The sequence below is a fragment of the Tarenaya hassleriana genome, unplaced genomic scaffold (genome assembly GCF_000463585.1).
Source record: "Tarenaya hassleriana unplaced genomic scaffold, ASM46358v1 Cleome3, whole genome shotgun sequence".
NCBI classification, from domain to species: Eukaryota; Viridiplantae; Streptophyta; class Magnoliopsida; order Brassicales; family Cleomaceae; genus Tarenaya; species Tarenaya hassleriana.
The window spans coordinates 6,096,387-6,109,925 of record NW_010966177.1 but is presented as its reverse complement, the minus strand read 5'-3'; the positions used below and the strand labels follow the sequence as shown (position 1 = coordinate 6,109,925).

Genomic DNA, 13,539 nt, shown 5'->3' with positions numbered 1-13,539 from the left:
CATATTCCTCTACTGTTGATATATATTGACCTGAAACACGATGAAAGCAAATCAGATTAAGAAAAAGCTTAAACACCCATCTTCTCTCTCTCTCTCTCCCCCTCGAAAGCCTTTCTCTTCTGGAAACCAATACTGAAGCAAAACAATGGCAGTTACTCACCATGTCCGCTCTAACAGCTTCCCCTCGAGGCCACACCCACAAGCTGCTCTTGTAGAGGATCATTTGATCAGATTCCGATCCTCTGAAGCAGCGTCTACATCATCTTCCTCTTGCATCTGCCAGAGATTAAATGGCCTTCAAGATTTGCACGTTTCCATTTACGATCTGCTTCAGCTACCATTCACCCAACAATCTCTGGCTCAGGAGAAAAACAAGAAATCCATCGAACAGATTCTTGATGGTTCTCTCAGGCTCTTGGAGGTCTGCAACATCGCCAAGGACGCTTTGTATCAGACTAAAGAGGGTCTGAATGAAATCCAATCGCTTCTGAGAAGAAAGAGAGGAGATTTAACAAGCGAGGTGAGGAAATACTTAGCCTCGAGAAAGTCGTTAAGAAAGTCACTGGAGAAAGTGATGAAGGGTTTGAAGGCCACTGAGAATCAAAGCAGCAATGATGAAGCTTTGGCTGTGTTGGAAGAAGCTGAAGCTGTCACCATCTCTGCTTTCGATACTCTTCTGCGATTCATCTCCTCTGCTAATTCCGGAAAATGGTCATTGGTTTCAAGGCTGATGAAGCAGAGAAGAGTTTCATCATGTGAAGGAGAAGACATTGAAGCAAATGAATTTGAACAAGTGGATAATGCATTCACCATGTTTGTCGAGAAAAAGTCGAAGCAGTCCTTCAAAGTGGAGGATGTGCAGAGCTTAGAGATGACTATTCAAGATCTTGAAGAGGGACTTGAGACACTCTTTAGATCCATGATTAGAATTAGAGCCTCTGTACTAAATATGTGATCCTGTAAAAAGCAGTTTTGAAATGAAAAAAACATCGAAGTTTCTCATATTTTTTTTATTGTTGCTCGTTTTTTCTACTAACATGATCATTCGCTATTGCTCCAGAACGAACTGAACATAAAAGTATCATTGCACAAATCAGAATCTGAAAAAAAAATTCATTTGTATATTCAAGAACAAGAAAAAATGACAAAGGCTGGTTTCATCTTTCCTTCACTTTAATTTAATGTGTTAACTATATTATTTAATGCATCTAGATGATATGAATACTTACTGTAATAAAATGATAACTAAGAAAATTAAATATGAGATGGGTGGGAGGGAGATATGAGGAATCTCAACCTCTGGAACTTAGCATCTGAAACGTGATTATAATGTGAAATACACACAAGGAGTACCAGAAAATGTCTATGCAGTGTCTCCCTCCTCCAAACTCCACAACTCATTTCCCCATAAACTAATGAAAAGATCCTTTAGTTACCTAACCGATGGACGGGCCCTTCAATGATAACATCGGATCTTCACGAGCGGCTTAACCATGATTGAGAGGCAAGCCAGCTCTTACGCATTGTCCTGCAACCATGAAATGAGACATTGTTTAATAGCCACTCGTGTAACTGAAACGTGATTGCTATGCAGAAAGCAGACATGATCCGATATAATTCAGTATCATCTCCTTTTCTTTCGGGAAAAATGACATTGCACGTTGCATTATTCTAACATGAACACGTCTTTGTTTCTTGGGTTTGGAGGATGGGATTCCTTTTGTCTCCTCCTTGATCGTGTATATATAGATATGGAGCAGAATGGCGATGAAGGCAAGAACATCTTACCACTCAAACGCATTTTCTCTACCTCGAAAACAAACCAGAAGCAAGAAAAAAAAAAGATGGCAGCAACCTTCCACGTTCGTTCTAACAGCTTTCCCTCGAGGCCACACCCTCAAGCTGCTCATGTAAACGAGCAGTTGATCAGATTGAGATCCTCTGAAGCCGCTTCTACATCATCTTCTTCCTCTTGTATCGGACAAAGACTTAGCGATGTTCAAGATTTGTACGATTCCCTCGAGAAGCTCCTTCGCTTACCCGTCACCGAGCAAACCCTTGACAATAAAGCCGTCGAGCATCTTCTTGATGGATCTCTCAGGATATTGGATTTCTGCAACATTTCCAAAGATGCTTTGTCTCAGACAAAAGAGTGTCTCAAGGAGATCCAATCAATTCTACGAAGAAAACGCGGAGATCTGTCAAGCGAAGTTAAGAAATACTTGGCCTTAAGAAGATCCCTCAAGAAGTCATTCCACAAACTCCTCAAGAGTTTGAAGGTCACTAATAGCGACGAGTCTCAGGCTGTGTTCGGAGAAGCAGAAGCTCTGACAATTTCTCTGTTCCGTTCTCTGTTTTCCTTCGTGTCTGAATCATCGACACCTTCTGGCAAATGGTCGCTGGTCTCGAAGCTGATGAACCGTAAAAGAGTTGCGTGTGAAGCACAAACTGCAAACGAGTTTGCAGAGCTTGATTCTGCATTTCAGTTGTTCATCGAGAAGAAGTCTGAAACTTCGTTGAAAATGGAGGGTGTGAAGAAGTTGGAGAGCTGCGTCCAAGATCTGGAAGAAGGGATTGAGTCTCTCTTTAAATCTTTGATGAAATACAGAGTCTCTCTTCTTAACACCTTTGGCCACTGAGCCTATAGAGATTGTACCAAAAAAAGCATCATACTTTTAAAATGAGTACATAGAAACAACGAATACAAGAAAAATTTTCTATATAACTGTGTGTTCTTGTTGCTTCTTCTGTTCTTTCCCCCTTAATTTTGCGATTCATTTCCCGTCAAAGAACAAAACCTGGCAAGAAACATGACACATGCTCCAATTCAACGAACAGTTTATCTGAGAATCTGCAAATGTGTAGACTTGAAAAGGGCAAAAGATTGCCAAATCCTATTTCCCTAATCATTAAGCAAGGAAATGGTAAACCTTTTGGTGGTACAAGATACTTCAAAAGGCTCACTTCGTTATGAAATTCAGATTAACACACAATCTGATCATAAACCTGAGAAACGTAGGCGAATGACAAGAGTGAATACAAATACCTTGAAGAGTAAATCCTGCATTTGACGATTTAAGCACCAAAATGATCCATCCATCGTCAGTCTAAGAGACAAGACCGGCTTTGAAAAGATCGTCGATGCAAACCCTATGGAGCAAAACCATTATTGTTGGCGAAGCTCCAGAATTTTATTTGCATTGTAGATTTGGGCTCAAATCTCCAAAAAAAAACTCACAAACGCAACTTATAAAGGTAAACCCATGAATGAATTTGTAATTTTTCCGGGGCTCGTTTGGCCCAGAAGAACTCCAGTGGGAAAAAAAATCCTCTTTTTTTTGTTTAAAGAAAAAAAGGCGAAGGCTTGACCTGTTTTCCTGCAAGCCCTCGTCAATCTTAGTCATTACATCGAGGCCCATGACAGAAATTTACTGGAATTCGGGAGGTCTGAACTATCCTCTTATCTCTGGTCTGAACTATCCTCTTATCTCTCCGTTTCTTCTTCAACTTTTTGCTGTATGATTTGGGTTTATTTGATCTTTTGATCTGTTGTTTGTTATTGATCGATGGATTTGTCTGATTGTGGCGAAACATATAAGAAAACGAGGAGAAAAATCGCGATGAACAAGACAAGAGATGGATCTTTATGTCATTTCCAAAACAGTTTACATGTAGATTTGGTCATTGATTTCTACAAACTAGTTGCCCAAAATGTTAAGGACAGAGACTCTGAGTTTTATCAAGCTTCTGAATAGGCACTCAAGTCCTTGCTCGACATCTTCAATGATCATCTCCAAGCTCTGAAGACCCTCCATTTTCATGCCCTTTTCCGATTTTGTCTGAGTGAGTGAAAGCAATACTGAATCCACTTTGGAGAACTCGTTTCTTGTGCTGCTTTCTTCTTCTTCCTCGCAGGCTACTCTCTTTTGCCTGACCAGCTTCGAGACCAATGACCATTTACTGCTTGACTTTGACTGTGCCTTAGAACCAGAAATAAAGCTCAAGAACCATGCAAGCACATCAGCTGTAACTACCTCGGCCTCCATCAAGATCGTCAAGGTTTCATCTTCGTTTTGTTTTATATCTGTTGTCTTCAAGCTTCTTGAAACATTCTGGAATGACTTCTTAAGCGATCTCCTGGAGGCTAAGTATTTCTTGACCTCTGTGAAGAAACCATCACTTTTTCTTCGGACTGCCGATTGGACATCTCTAAGGCTCTCTTTCGTGTTTGACAGTGCATCCTTGGCAACGTTACAGACATCCAAGAACCTCAATGAACCATCGAGAAGCTCCAGGACCGTTTTCCTGTTCTGTTCTTGTGACAAAGCTTGTTGGTGGGAAGATTGCTGCAGCATCTTGTTGATACAGTTTTGCAGATCTTGAACATCGTTTAGCTTTTGGCAGATTGAAGATGAGGATGTAGAGGCAGATTCAGAAGATCTCAATCGGGTCAAGTGCTCGTTGACTTGAGCAACCAATGGGCTCGGGTTCGAAGGCAAGCTGTTTGAACGGACATGGAAAGATGCCATTTTTTTGTTCTTCTGATTTCTGAGGAGAAGCGAAGGGATTATTTTGGTTTTTGCCCTTCTTCTTGGTCATCTCATCTTTATATATTGCATAACCAGGGAGACAATAGAGGCATCTTCAAGAATATATTAACAGCTTGATCTGGATTTAGATCTCCGGTTTGTTCGTTGTGTGTCTCCCTCCAGCCATTCTCACAGATCAGAGATCCGTATGGTGAAGGTGTTAAAAAAATAGTTTCTTTATAAGATATTGCACGAGTGGATATTAAACAATGTCTCATTTCACGTTGCAGGACAATGCATAAGAGCTGGCTTGTCTCTCTCTAGTGAAGATCTCATGTTATCTTTGTAGGGTCCATCCATCTGTTAAGTAAGTAAATAATATTTTCATTACTTTTATATGGGGTAATGAGTTTATGCCGGCGAGCATTCGCACCAAACGTGCAAATATTCGCGCTAACAAACATGTGCATATATATATATATATATATTCATGGGCTCGGATCTTGTCTAAGTCTGTTGCGTGGTAGTTTGGAAACATGTATTAAAATCAAACCGTGTGTCTGCATATTTTATTATAAAGTCCTCATCTTTTTTTTTCAATGGAGTTCCGACAAGATCCTTAGCTTCGATTATGGCATGTGAATGCGCACGCTGTCTTAACAAAACATTATCGATGACTTCCTAAGGTTCATCTACTTTTATTTGTGTGTGTGTTGAGTACTCTGGAATGTTCCCCGCCAAAGGCACATGCTTTGAACTGTTTATTGCAGAAAACGTGTGGGAATCTCAATGTTTGTGGATTCATGTGCTTGACATTTCCTTCAACGTAAAAAGAAAAAACTTTCACCATGAAGATAAGACGGTGAAATTTAAGATTCTCAAGACAGATACAGATTCACAGTTCAATTGTTTGTTGAATCAGACTTTTGTGTTCTTGTTTCTTGCCAGGTTTTGTTCTTTGATAAGAAATGAATTGCAAAATTAAGGAAACGAAAAAGAAAAGAAGGCAAACAACAAACAGTTATATGGGAAATTTCTTGTATTCGTTTTTTATGTACTCATTTACAAGTATGGTAACTTTCTTCCATACAATTTCTACAGGCTGTAGACTAGTGGCTTAAGGTGTTAAGAAGAGAGACTCTGTATTTCATCAAAGATTTGAAAAGAGAATCAATCCCCTCTTCCAGATCTTGAACGCAAGTCTCCAACTTCTTTACATCCTCCATTTCCAACGACTTTTGAGACTTCTTCTCAATGAATGATTGAAATGCAGAATCAAGCTCTGCAAACTCATTTGTAGCTTGTGCTTCGCTTGCAACTCTTTTCTGGTTAATCAGCTTTGAGACCAGCGACCATTTTCCAGAAGGCGTTGATGATTCAGACACGAAAGAAAACACAGATTGAAACGTGGAAATTGTCAGATCTTCTGCTTCTCCAAACACAGCCAGAGACTCGTCACCATTTACTTTCAAACCCTTGAGGACTTTCTGGAATGACTTCTTGAGAGATCTTCTTGAAGCCAAATACTTCTTAATCTGACTTGAAAGATCTCCGCGTTTTCTCCGTAGAATTGATTGGATCTCATTGAGACCCTCTTTTATCTGTGACAAAGCATCTTTGGAAATGTTGCAGAAATCCAATATCCTGAGAGATCCATCAAGAAGATGCTCGACGGCTTTCTTGTCAAGGGTTTGTTCGGTGAAGGGTAAGCGAAGGAGCTTCTCAAGGGAATCATGCAAATCTTGAAGGCCGTTTAGTCTTTGACAGATAGAAGAGGAAGAAGATGTAGAAACGGCTTCAGAGGATCTCAACCGGCACAACTGCTCTTCCACATGAGCAGCTTGAGGGTGTTGCCTTGAGGGAAAGCTGTTAGATCGAACGTGGAAGGTTGCTGCCATCTTTTTTTTTTTTTGGGCCTTCTGGTTTGGTTTCGAGGTAGTGAAAATGCTTTCGAGTGGTAAGATGTTCTTGCCTTCATTGCCCTTCTGCTTCATATCTATATATACACGGTCAAGGAGGGAGACACAAGGAATCTCATCCTCCAAAACCAAGAAGCAAAGACGTGTTCATGATTATAATAATGCAAGCGATGTTTGCGCAATAAAAAGAGATGATAGTGAATTATATCGGATCATGTCTGCGTTCTGCATAGCAATCACATTCAAATACACGAATGGCAATTAAACAATGTCTCATTTCATGGTTGCAGGACAATGAATAAGAGCTGGCTTGTCTCCCAATGATGGTTATGCCGCTGGTGAAGATCTGATGTTATCTTTGAAGGATCCATCCATCGGTTAGGTACCTAAAGAATCTTTTCATTAGTTTATGGGAAATGAGTTGTGGAGTTTGGAGGAGGGAAACACTGCATAGACATAATCTGGTACTCCTTGTGTGTATTTCACATTATAATCACGTTTCTGATGCTAAGTGCAAGAGGATGAGATTCCTCATGTCTCCCTCCCACCCATCTCACATATAATTTTCTGAGTTATCATTTTATTACAGTAAGTATTCATATCATCTGCAATCTGCATTATAATATAGTATAGTTAACTGGTAAACTAAAGTTAAGGAAAGATGAAACCAGCCTTTGTCGTCTCTTGTTCTTGAATATACGAATCCATGTTTTTTTTAGATTCTGATTTGTGCCATGATGCTTTTTTGTTCAGTTGGTTCTTGAACAGTAGCGAATGATCATGTTAAAAGAAAAAAAAAACGAGCAACAAGAAAAATATGAGAAATTTTGATTTTTTTTTTTTCATTTCAAAACTCATTTTTTACAGGATCACATATTTAGTACAGATGATCTAACTCTAATCAGGGATTTAAAGAGTGTTTCAAGTCCCTCTTCAAGATCTTGAATGCTCATCTCTAAGCTTCTGAACATCATCCATTTTGAAGGATTGCTTCGACTTTTTCTCGACAAACATGGTGAATTCTTTTTCCACTTCTTCAAATTCATTTACTTCAGTGACTTCTCCTACACATGATGAAACTCTTCTCTGCTTCATCAGCCTTGAAACCAATGACCATTTTCTGGTTTTGGAGCTGGAGATGAATCGCAGAAGAATATCGAACACAGAGATGGTTTCAGCTTCAGCTTCTTCCAACACAGCCAAAGCTTCATCATTGCTGCTTTGATTCTCAGTGGCCTTCAAACCCTTCATCACTTTCTCCAGTGACTTCCTTAGCGACTTTCTCGAGGCTAAGTATTTCTTCACCTCGCTTGTTAAATCTCCTCTCTTTCTTCTCAGAATAGATTGGATGTCATTCAGACCCTCTCTAGTCTGAGACAAAGCATCCTTGGCGATGTTGCAGACCTCCAGGAGCCTGAGAGAACCATCAAGAATCTGTTCCATGGATTTCTTGTTGTGCTCTTGAGCCAGAGATTGTTGGGTGAATGGTAGTTGAAGCAGATCGTAAATGGAAACGTGCAAATCTTGAAGGCCGTTTAATCTCTGGCAGATGGAAGAGGAAGATGATGTAGACGCTGCCTTAGAGGATCGCAGTCGGATCAAATGATCCTCTACAAGAGCAGCTTGTGGGTGTGGCCTCGACGGAAAGCTGTTTGAGCGGACATGGTGAGTAACTGCCATTGTTTTGCTTCAGTATTGGTTTCCAGAAGAGAAAGTCTTTCGAGGGAGAGAGAGCGAGAGAGAAGAGATGTGTTTAAGCTTTTTTGTCAATCTACTTCAATATATATATCAACAGTAGAGGGATATGTGAGGAGTCTCATCCTCTGGCAAAGAGGTGATAATTGAATTGATGATCAGCAATGTCTGTGCAATGTCCCCCTCCTGCCACACTCTCATTAACTTGTGATTATGTGATAATGATAATGTAGTTAAGCTTGTGCATGTGCATGCATGTGTGTTCAGATATAATATATGAACACGTAGTTCCATCATCATTGTCTACTTGAGGCATTGACAAGCTGACAAGATGATGCTCGTGTGGGTTGATTATTTTATGATATGATTCAAATGACTCATGTGCCCGCAGAAGAATCCTTTTCTTTTGTTTAAGGGGCAATGAGCTTGTGGAGGGAGACACTGCATCGACATTGCTGATCACATGCTCTGTCTCTGGAATCATAATGAGGGTGAGATTCCTTTTGTCTACATCTCCCTCCTCAAATAATATATATATATATATATATATATATATATATATATATGTGATACAGAAAGGTGATGAATATAATATGCAACAATCGTGAATAAGAACGTGTATATGCACGAGTGCTCTGCAACTTGTCTGCCTTCTGTGCTGTGATAGAAGCCGAGGAAGAAGGTGACTGTATATTGAAGTATGGCCAATAACGTTTTCATTATTTTATACTAATAGGCACTCGTGCGTTTGGTTACATTCTAACTTCCCTGAAACATTTAACATCCATATCATGATGATTATGTCTGATCTATACATGTGTTGTCACCATTTTCAGGATTTTTCATCCTCCAGAGGTACTGAATCTGAATGAAATCTGTTACGAAATGCGTAGGTTATGTCAAAATCCAGTTTGATGTAAGAATTTAGCAGGTTGTCCAGTTTCCAGCCTCATCGACAAGTTGCTAAGCCAATGGAAATTCACACGCACATTCAGACAAGATCCACATCCAACGGTTATGGCATGTGAAACCACACCCACGGAAGACTTGTAAGGTTTCCTGACTTTGTTTTCCCGGACCACTAGGACACGCTTTGGAGCTATCATTGCAGATAACGTGTGCTGACATATATTATAATCATCGGTATGAAATCTTAGAATTTTACTGCATCCTTTACTGTTTTACCACCTGGTTAAAATGTGAGAACTGCTAAAAAAATCTAAGCCAGTATTGCATCAGAACATTTTTCAGAAGTTTGTTTCTTAGTTGATCTTGTTCTTTGATTGGAAAAGGATCGAAATTACAAAGGAACAATAACAAATAGTTATATGCTAAAGTCCTTGTATTCATTGTTTCTATGTACTCATTTACAAGTATGATGCTTTCTTATACACGAACTCTACAGGCTTAGTGGCCAAATGTGTTAAGAAGAGAGACTCTGTATTTCATCAAAGATTTGAAGAGAGACTCGATCCCCTCTTCCAGATCTTGGACGCAGCTCTCCAGCCTCTTCACATCCTCCATTTTCAACGGATTTTCAGACTTGTTCTCGGTGAAGGACTGAAATGCAGAATCAACCTTTGCAAACTCGTTTGCAGTTTGTGCTTCACATGCAACTCTTTTATGGTTCATCAGCTTCGAGACCAGCGACCATTTGCCAGAAGGTGTTGTTGATTCAGACACGAAGGAAAACAGAGAATCAAACAGAGAAATTGTCACAGCTTCTGCTTCTCCAAACACAGTCAGAGACTCGTCGCCATTAGTGGCCTTCAAACTCTTGAGTACTTTCTGGAATGACTTCTTGAGGGATCTTCGTGAGGCCAAGTATTTCTTAACCTCGCTTGAAAGATCTCCGCGTTTTCTCCGTAGGATTGATTGGATCTCGTTGAGACACTCTTTTGTCTGAGACAGAGCATCCTTTGTAATGTTACAGAAATCCAATATCCTGAGAGATCCATCAAGATGCTTCTCGACGGCTTTCTTGTCAAGGGTTTGCTGGGTGAAGGGTAAGCGAAGGAGCTTCTCGAGGGAATCGTGCAAATCCTGGAGGTCGGTTAGTCTTTGTCCAATAGAAGAGGAAGAAGATGTGGAGGTGGCTTCAGATGATCTCAACCGGCACAACTGCTCTTCCACATGAGCAGCTTGAGGGTGTTGCCTTGAGGGAAAGCTGTTCGAACGAACGTGGAAGGTTGCTGCCATCTTTTTTCTCTTTTTCTTCTGGTTTGGTTTCGAGGTAGAGAAAATGCGTTTGAATGCTGAGATGTTCTTGCCTTCATCGCCCTTCTGCTCGATATCTATATATACACGATCAAGGTGGGAGACAAAAGGAATCTCATCCTCCAAACCCAAGAAACAAAGACGTGTTCATGATCAGAATAATGCAACGTGCAATGTCATTTTTCCCGAAAGAAAAGGAGACGGTACTGAATTATATCGGCTCATGTCTGCTTTCTGGATAGCAATCACGGTTCAGTTTCACGAGCGGCTACTTAACAATGTCTCATTTCATGGTTGCAGGACAATGCATAAGAGCTGGCTAAGCTTGCCTCTCAATCATGGTTAAGCCGCACGAGAAGATCTGATGTTATCTTTGGAGGATTCATCGGTAAAGTCACTAAAGAATCTTTTCATTAGTTTATGGGGAAATGAGTTGTGGAGGTTGGAGGAGGGGGACAATGCATAGACATTTTCTGATAATCACGCTTCTGATGCTAAGTCCAAGAGGGTGAGATTCCTCATGTCTCCCTCCCTCCCATCTCGTATTTAATTTTTCTGAGTTATCATTTTATTACAGTAAGTATTCATATCATCTGCAATCTGCATTATAATACAGTTAACTGTTAAACTAAAGTTAAGAAAAGATGAAACCAGCCTTTGTCTTTTTTTCTTGTTCTTGAACATACGAATGCATTTTTTTTTCAGATTCTAATTTGTGTAATGATTGTTTTACGTTCAGTTGGTTCTTGGACAATAGCGAATGATCATGCTAGAAGGAAAAAAAATAAGCAACAAGCAATATGAGAAACTTTGATTTTTATTTTATTTTTTTCATTTCAAAACTGATTTTTACAGGATCACATATTTAGTACAGAGGCTCTAACTCTAACCATGGATCTAAAGAGTGTCTCATGTCCCTCTTCAAGATCTTGAATAGTCATCTCTAAGCTCTGAACATCCTCCACTTGGAAGGACTGCTTCGACTTTTTCTCGACAAACATGGTGAATGCTTTATCCACTTGTTCAAATTCATTTGCTTCAATGTCTTCTCCTTCACATGATGAAACTCTTCTCTGCTTCATCAGCCTTGAAACCAATGACCATTTTCCGGAATTAGCAGAGGAGATGAATCGCAGAAGAGTATCGAAAGCAGAGATGGTGACAGCTTCAGCTTCTTCCAACACAAACAAAGCTCCATCTTTGCTGCTTTGATTCTCAGTGGCCTTCAAACCCTTCATCACTTTCTCCAGTGACTTTCTTAGGGACTTTCTCGAGGCTAAGTATTTCCTCACCTCGCTTGTTAAATCTCCTCTCTTTCTTCTCAGAAGCGATTGGATTTCATTCAGACCCTCTTTAGTCTGATACAAAGCGTCCTTGGCGATGTTGCAGACCTCCAAGAGCCTGAGAGAACCATCAAGAATCTGTTCGATGGATTTCTTGTTTTTTGTCCTGAGCCAGAGATTGTTGGGTGAAGGGTAGCTGAAGCATATCGTAAATGGAAGCGTACAAATCTTGAAGGCCGTTTAGTCTCTGGCAGATGGAAAAGGAAGAAGATGTAGAGGCTGCTTCAGAGGATCTCAATCTGATCAAATGATCCTCTACAAGAGCTGATTGAGGGTGTGGCCTCGAGGGAAAGCTGTTAGAACGGACATGGTGAGTAGCTGCCATTGTTTTGTCTCTGTATTTGATTTCAGAAGAGAGGGAAGACGTGGGTATTTGCTTTTTGTCAATCTGCTTTGCTTTCATCTTGTTTCAGGTCAATGTATATATATAAATCAGATGCAGAGGAATGTGTGAAGTGTCTCATCCCTCTGGCAATAATTGAATTCATGATCAGCGATGTCTGTGGAGTGTCCCCCCTCCGCCCACACTCTCATTATCATGTGATAAAGATGATGTGGTTAAGCTTGTGCATGTGCATGCATGTGTGTTCAGATATAATATATGAACAAGTAGTTCCGTCATCATTGTCTACTCAAGGCATTGACAAGCTGACAAGATGATACTCGTGTGGATTTTGATTATTTTATGATATGATTCAAATGACTCATGTGCCAATGGAAGAATCTTTTTCTTTTGTTTAAGGGAGAATGAGCTTTGTGGAGGGAGACACTGGATCGACATTGCTGATCACACAGCTCTGTATCTGGAATCATGATGAGGGTGAGATTCCTTTTGTCTACACCTCCCTCAAATTATATATACGTACATATATATATACATATATATATATGATACAGAAGGGTGATGAACATAATATGCAACAATCATGAATAAGAGCGTGTATATGCACGAGGGCTCTGCAACTTTTCTGCCTCCTGCGCCGCGATAGACGCCTTGAGGAAGAAGGTGACTCCATATTGAAGTTTATAGCCAATAAACGTTTTCTCTATTTTATACTTATAGCCACTCGTGTGTTTGGTTACATTATAGCTTTCCTGAAACATTTAACAACCATATCATGATGAAATATCTCAGATCTATACATGTGCTGTTACATATCAGGGCAACTTGATTATCAAAATCAGGACAAGAAACGTGTACTGGGTCCGTGTCATGTTGAATACGAGTGAGATTCCATTGTCATTCATGAGTTTCTTGACTGAAACTTGAGGATCAAACCTCAACAAGAAACTCAGGGACATCTGAAGTTTGTAAGAAACCGACAGTTGATTGCCTTGTCCGTTTTCTTGGGGTCCAAGAAACAAGTATACTCAGTTTGCTTATCAATCGGATCACCTTCTCTGCAGATTTCAGTGTTCAAGATCCTCGAAGAGGTTCTTGGTTAAACTGAATTCACGTGTTTTTGGAAACGTATCATTTCTTGAAACTCAATACTGAATCTGTCGTAACCGTAACCAGTACCTGGTAAACTCCCTGCAAGATATATATACACACACATATATATATATATATATATATATATACAAGGAAGACAATATTATATAAGTCTATGGAAGAGAAAAGCAAAAGAAATTGACAGAAAAGGGGAAAAAGCATCGGGATGACACAACTCTGTGAGCATCATCATTGGATTTTCTGCTAAAAAAAGGCAGTGGGAGACCAAACAGCACCGCGAGAAGCTTTGAACTTTGAACTTTGAAACACCCATTTGTAAATTTCGGGTAATCAATCATATCTCCTCTGCAGTTTTTTTTTTTTTTTTTTTTTTTCCTCTC

The 13,539-nt window shown here is 39.9% G+C and overlaps 7 protein-coding genes across 7 annotated transcripts; 2 read left to right on the top strand and 5 right to left on the bottom strand.

Annotated features, from left to right (window-relative positions):
• Positions 1–145: 145 nt before the first annotated feature.
• On the top strand, positions 146–957 carry LOC104819670. The gene has a single exon (XM_010549833.1). It carries the CDS (start codon positions 146–148, stop codon positions 953–955), a length of 810 nt encoding a protein of 269 aa, XP_010548135.1. The 3' UTR covers positions 956–957.
• An 887-nt stretch (positions 958–1,844) lies between these two features.
• On the top strand, positions 1,845–2,797 carry LOC104819671. Its single transcript, XM_010549834.2, has one exon. The coding sequence runs from the start codon at positions 1,845–1,847 to the stop codon at positions 2,637–2,639; it is 795 nt and encodes a 264-aa protein (XP_010548136.1). The 3' UTR covers positions 2,640–2,797.
• A 901-nt stretch (positions 2,798–3,698) lies between these two features.
• Positions 3,699–4,529, bottom strand: LOC104820183. Its single transcript, XM_010550553.1, has one exon. It carries the CDS (start codon positions 4,527–4,529, stop codon positions 3,699–3,701), a length of 831 nt encoding a protein of 276 aa, XP_010548855.1.
• A 1,026-nt stretch (positions 4,530–5,555) lies between these two features.
• Positions 5,556–6,486, bottom strand: LOC104819672. Its single transcript, XM_010549836.1, has one exon. The coding sequence runs from the start codon at positions 6,425–6,427 to the stop codon at positions 5,639–5,641; it is 789 nt and encodes a 262-aa protein (XP_010548138.1). The 5' UTR covers positions 6,428–6,486; the 3' UTR covers positions 5,556–5,638.
• Positions 6,487–7,317: 831 nt separating this feature from the next.
• LOC104819673 lies at positions 7,318–8,523 on the bottom strand. Its single transcript, XM_010549837.1, has one exon. It carries the CDS (start codon positions 8,126–8,128, stop codon positions 7,382–7,384), a length of 747 nt encoding a protein of 248 aa, XP_010548139.1. The 5' UTR covers positions 8,129–8,523; the 3' UTR covers positions 7,318–7,381.
• Positions 8,524–9,548: 1,025 nt separating this feature from the next.
• Positions 9,549–10,561, bottom strand: LOC104819674. The gene has a single exon (XM_010549838.2). It carries the CDS (start codon positions 10,340–10,342, stop codon positions 9,551–9,553), a length of 792 nt encoding a protein of 263 aa, XP_010548140.1. The 5' UTR covers positions 10,343–10,561; the 3' UTR covers positions 9,549–9,550.
• Positions 10,562–11,217: 656 nt separating this feature from the next.
• Positions 11,218–12,028, bottom strand: LOC109116890. Its single transcript, XM_019203133.1, has 2 exons — positions 11,868–12,028; positions 11,218–11,761 (listed from the first exon to the last, which is right to left on the bottom strand). The coding sequence occupies exons 1-2, from the start codon at positions 12,026–12,028 to the stop codon at positions 11,218–11,220; spliced, it is 705 nt and encodes a 234-aa protein (XP_019058678.1).
• Between the last annotated feature and the right edge of the window lie 1,511 nt (positions 12,029–13,539).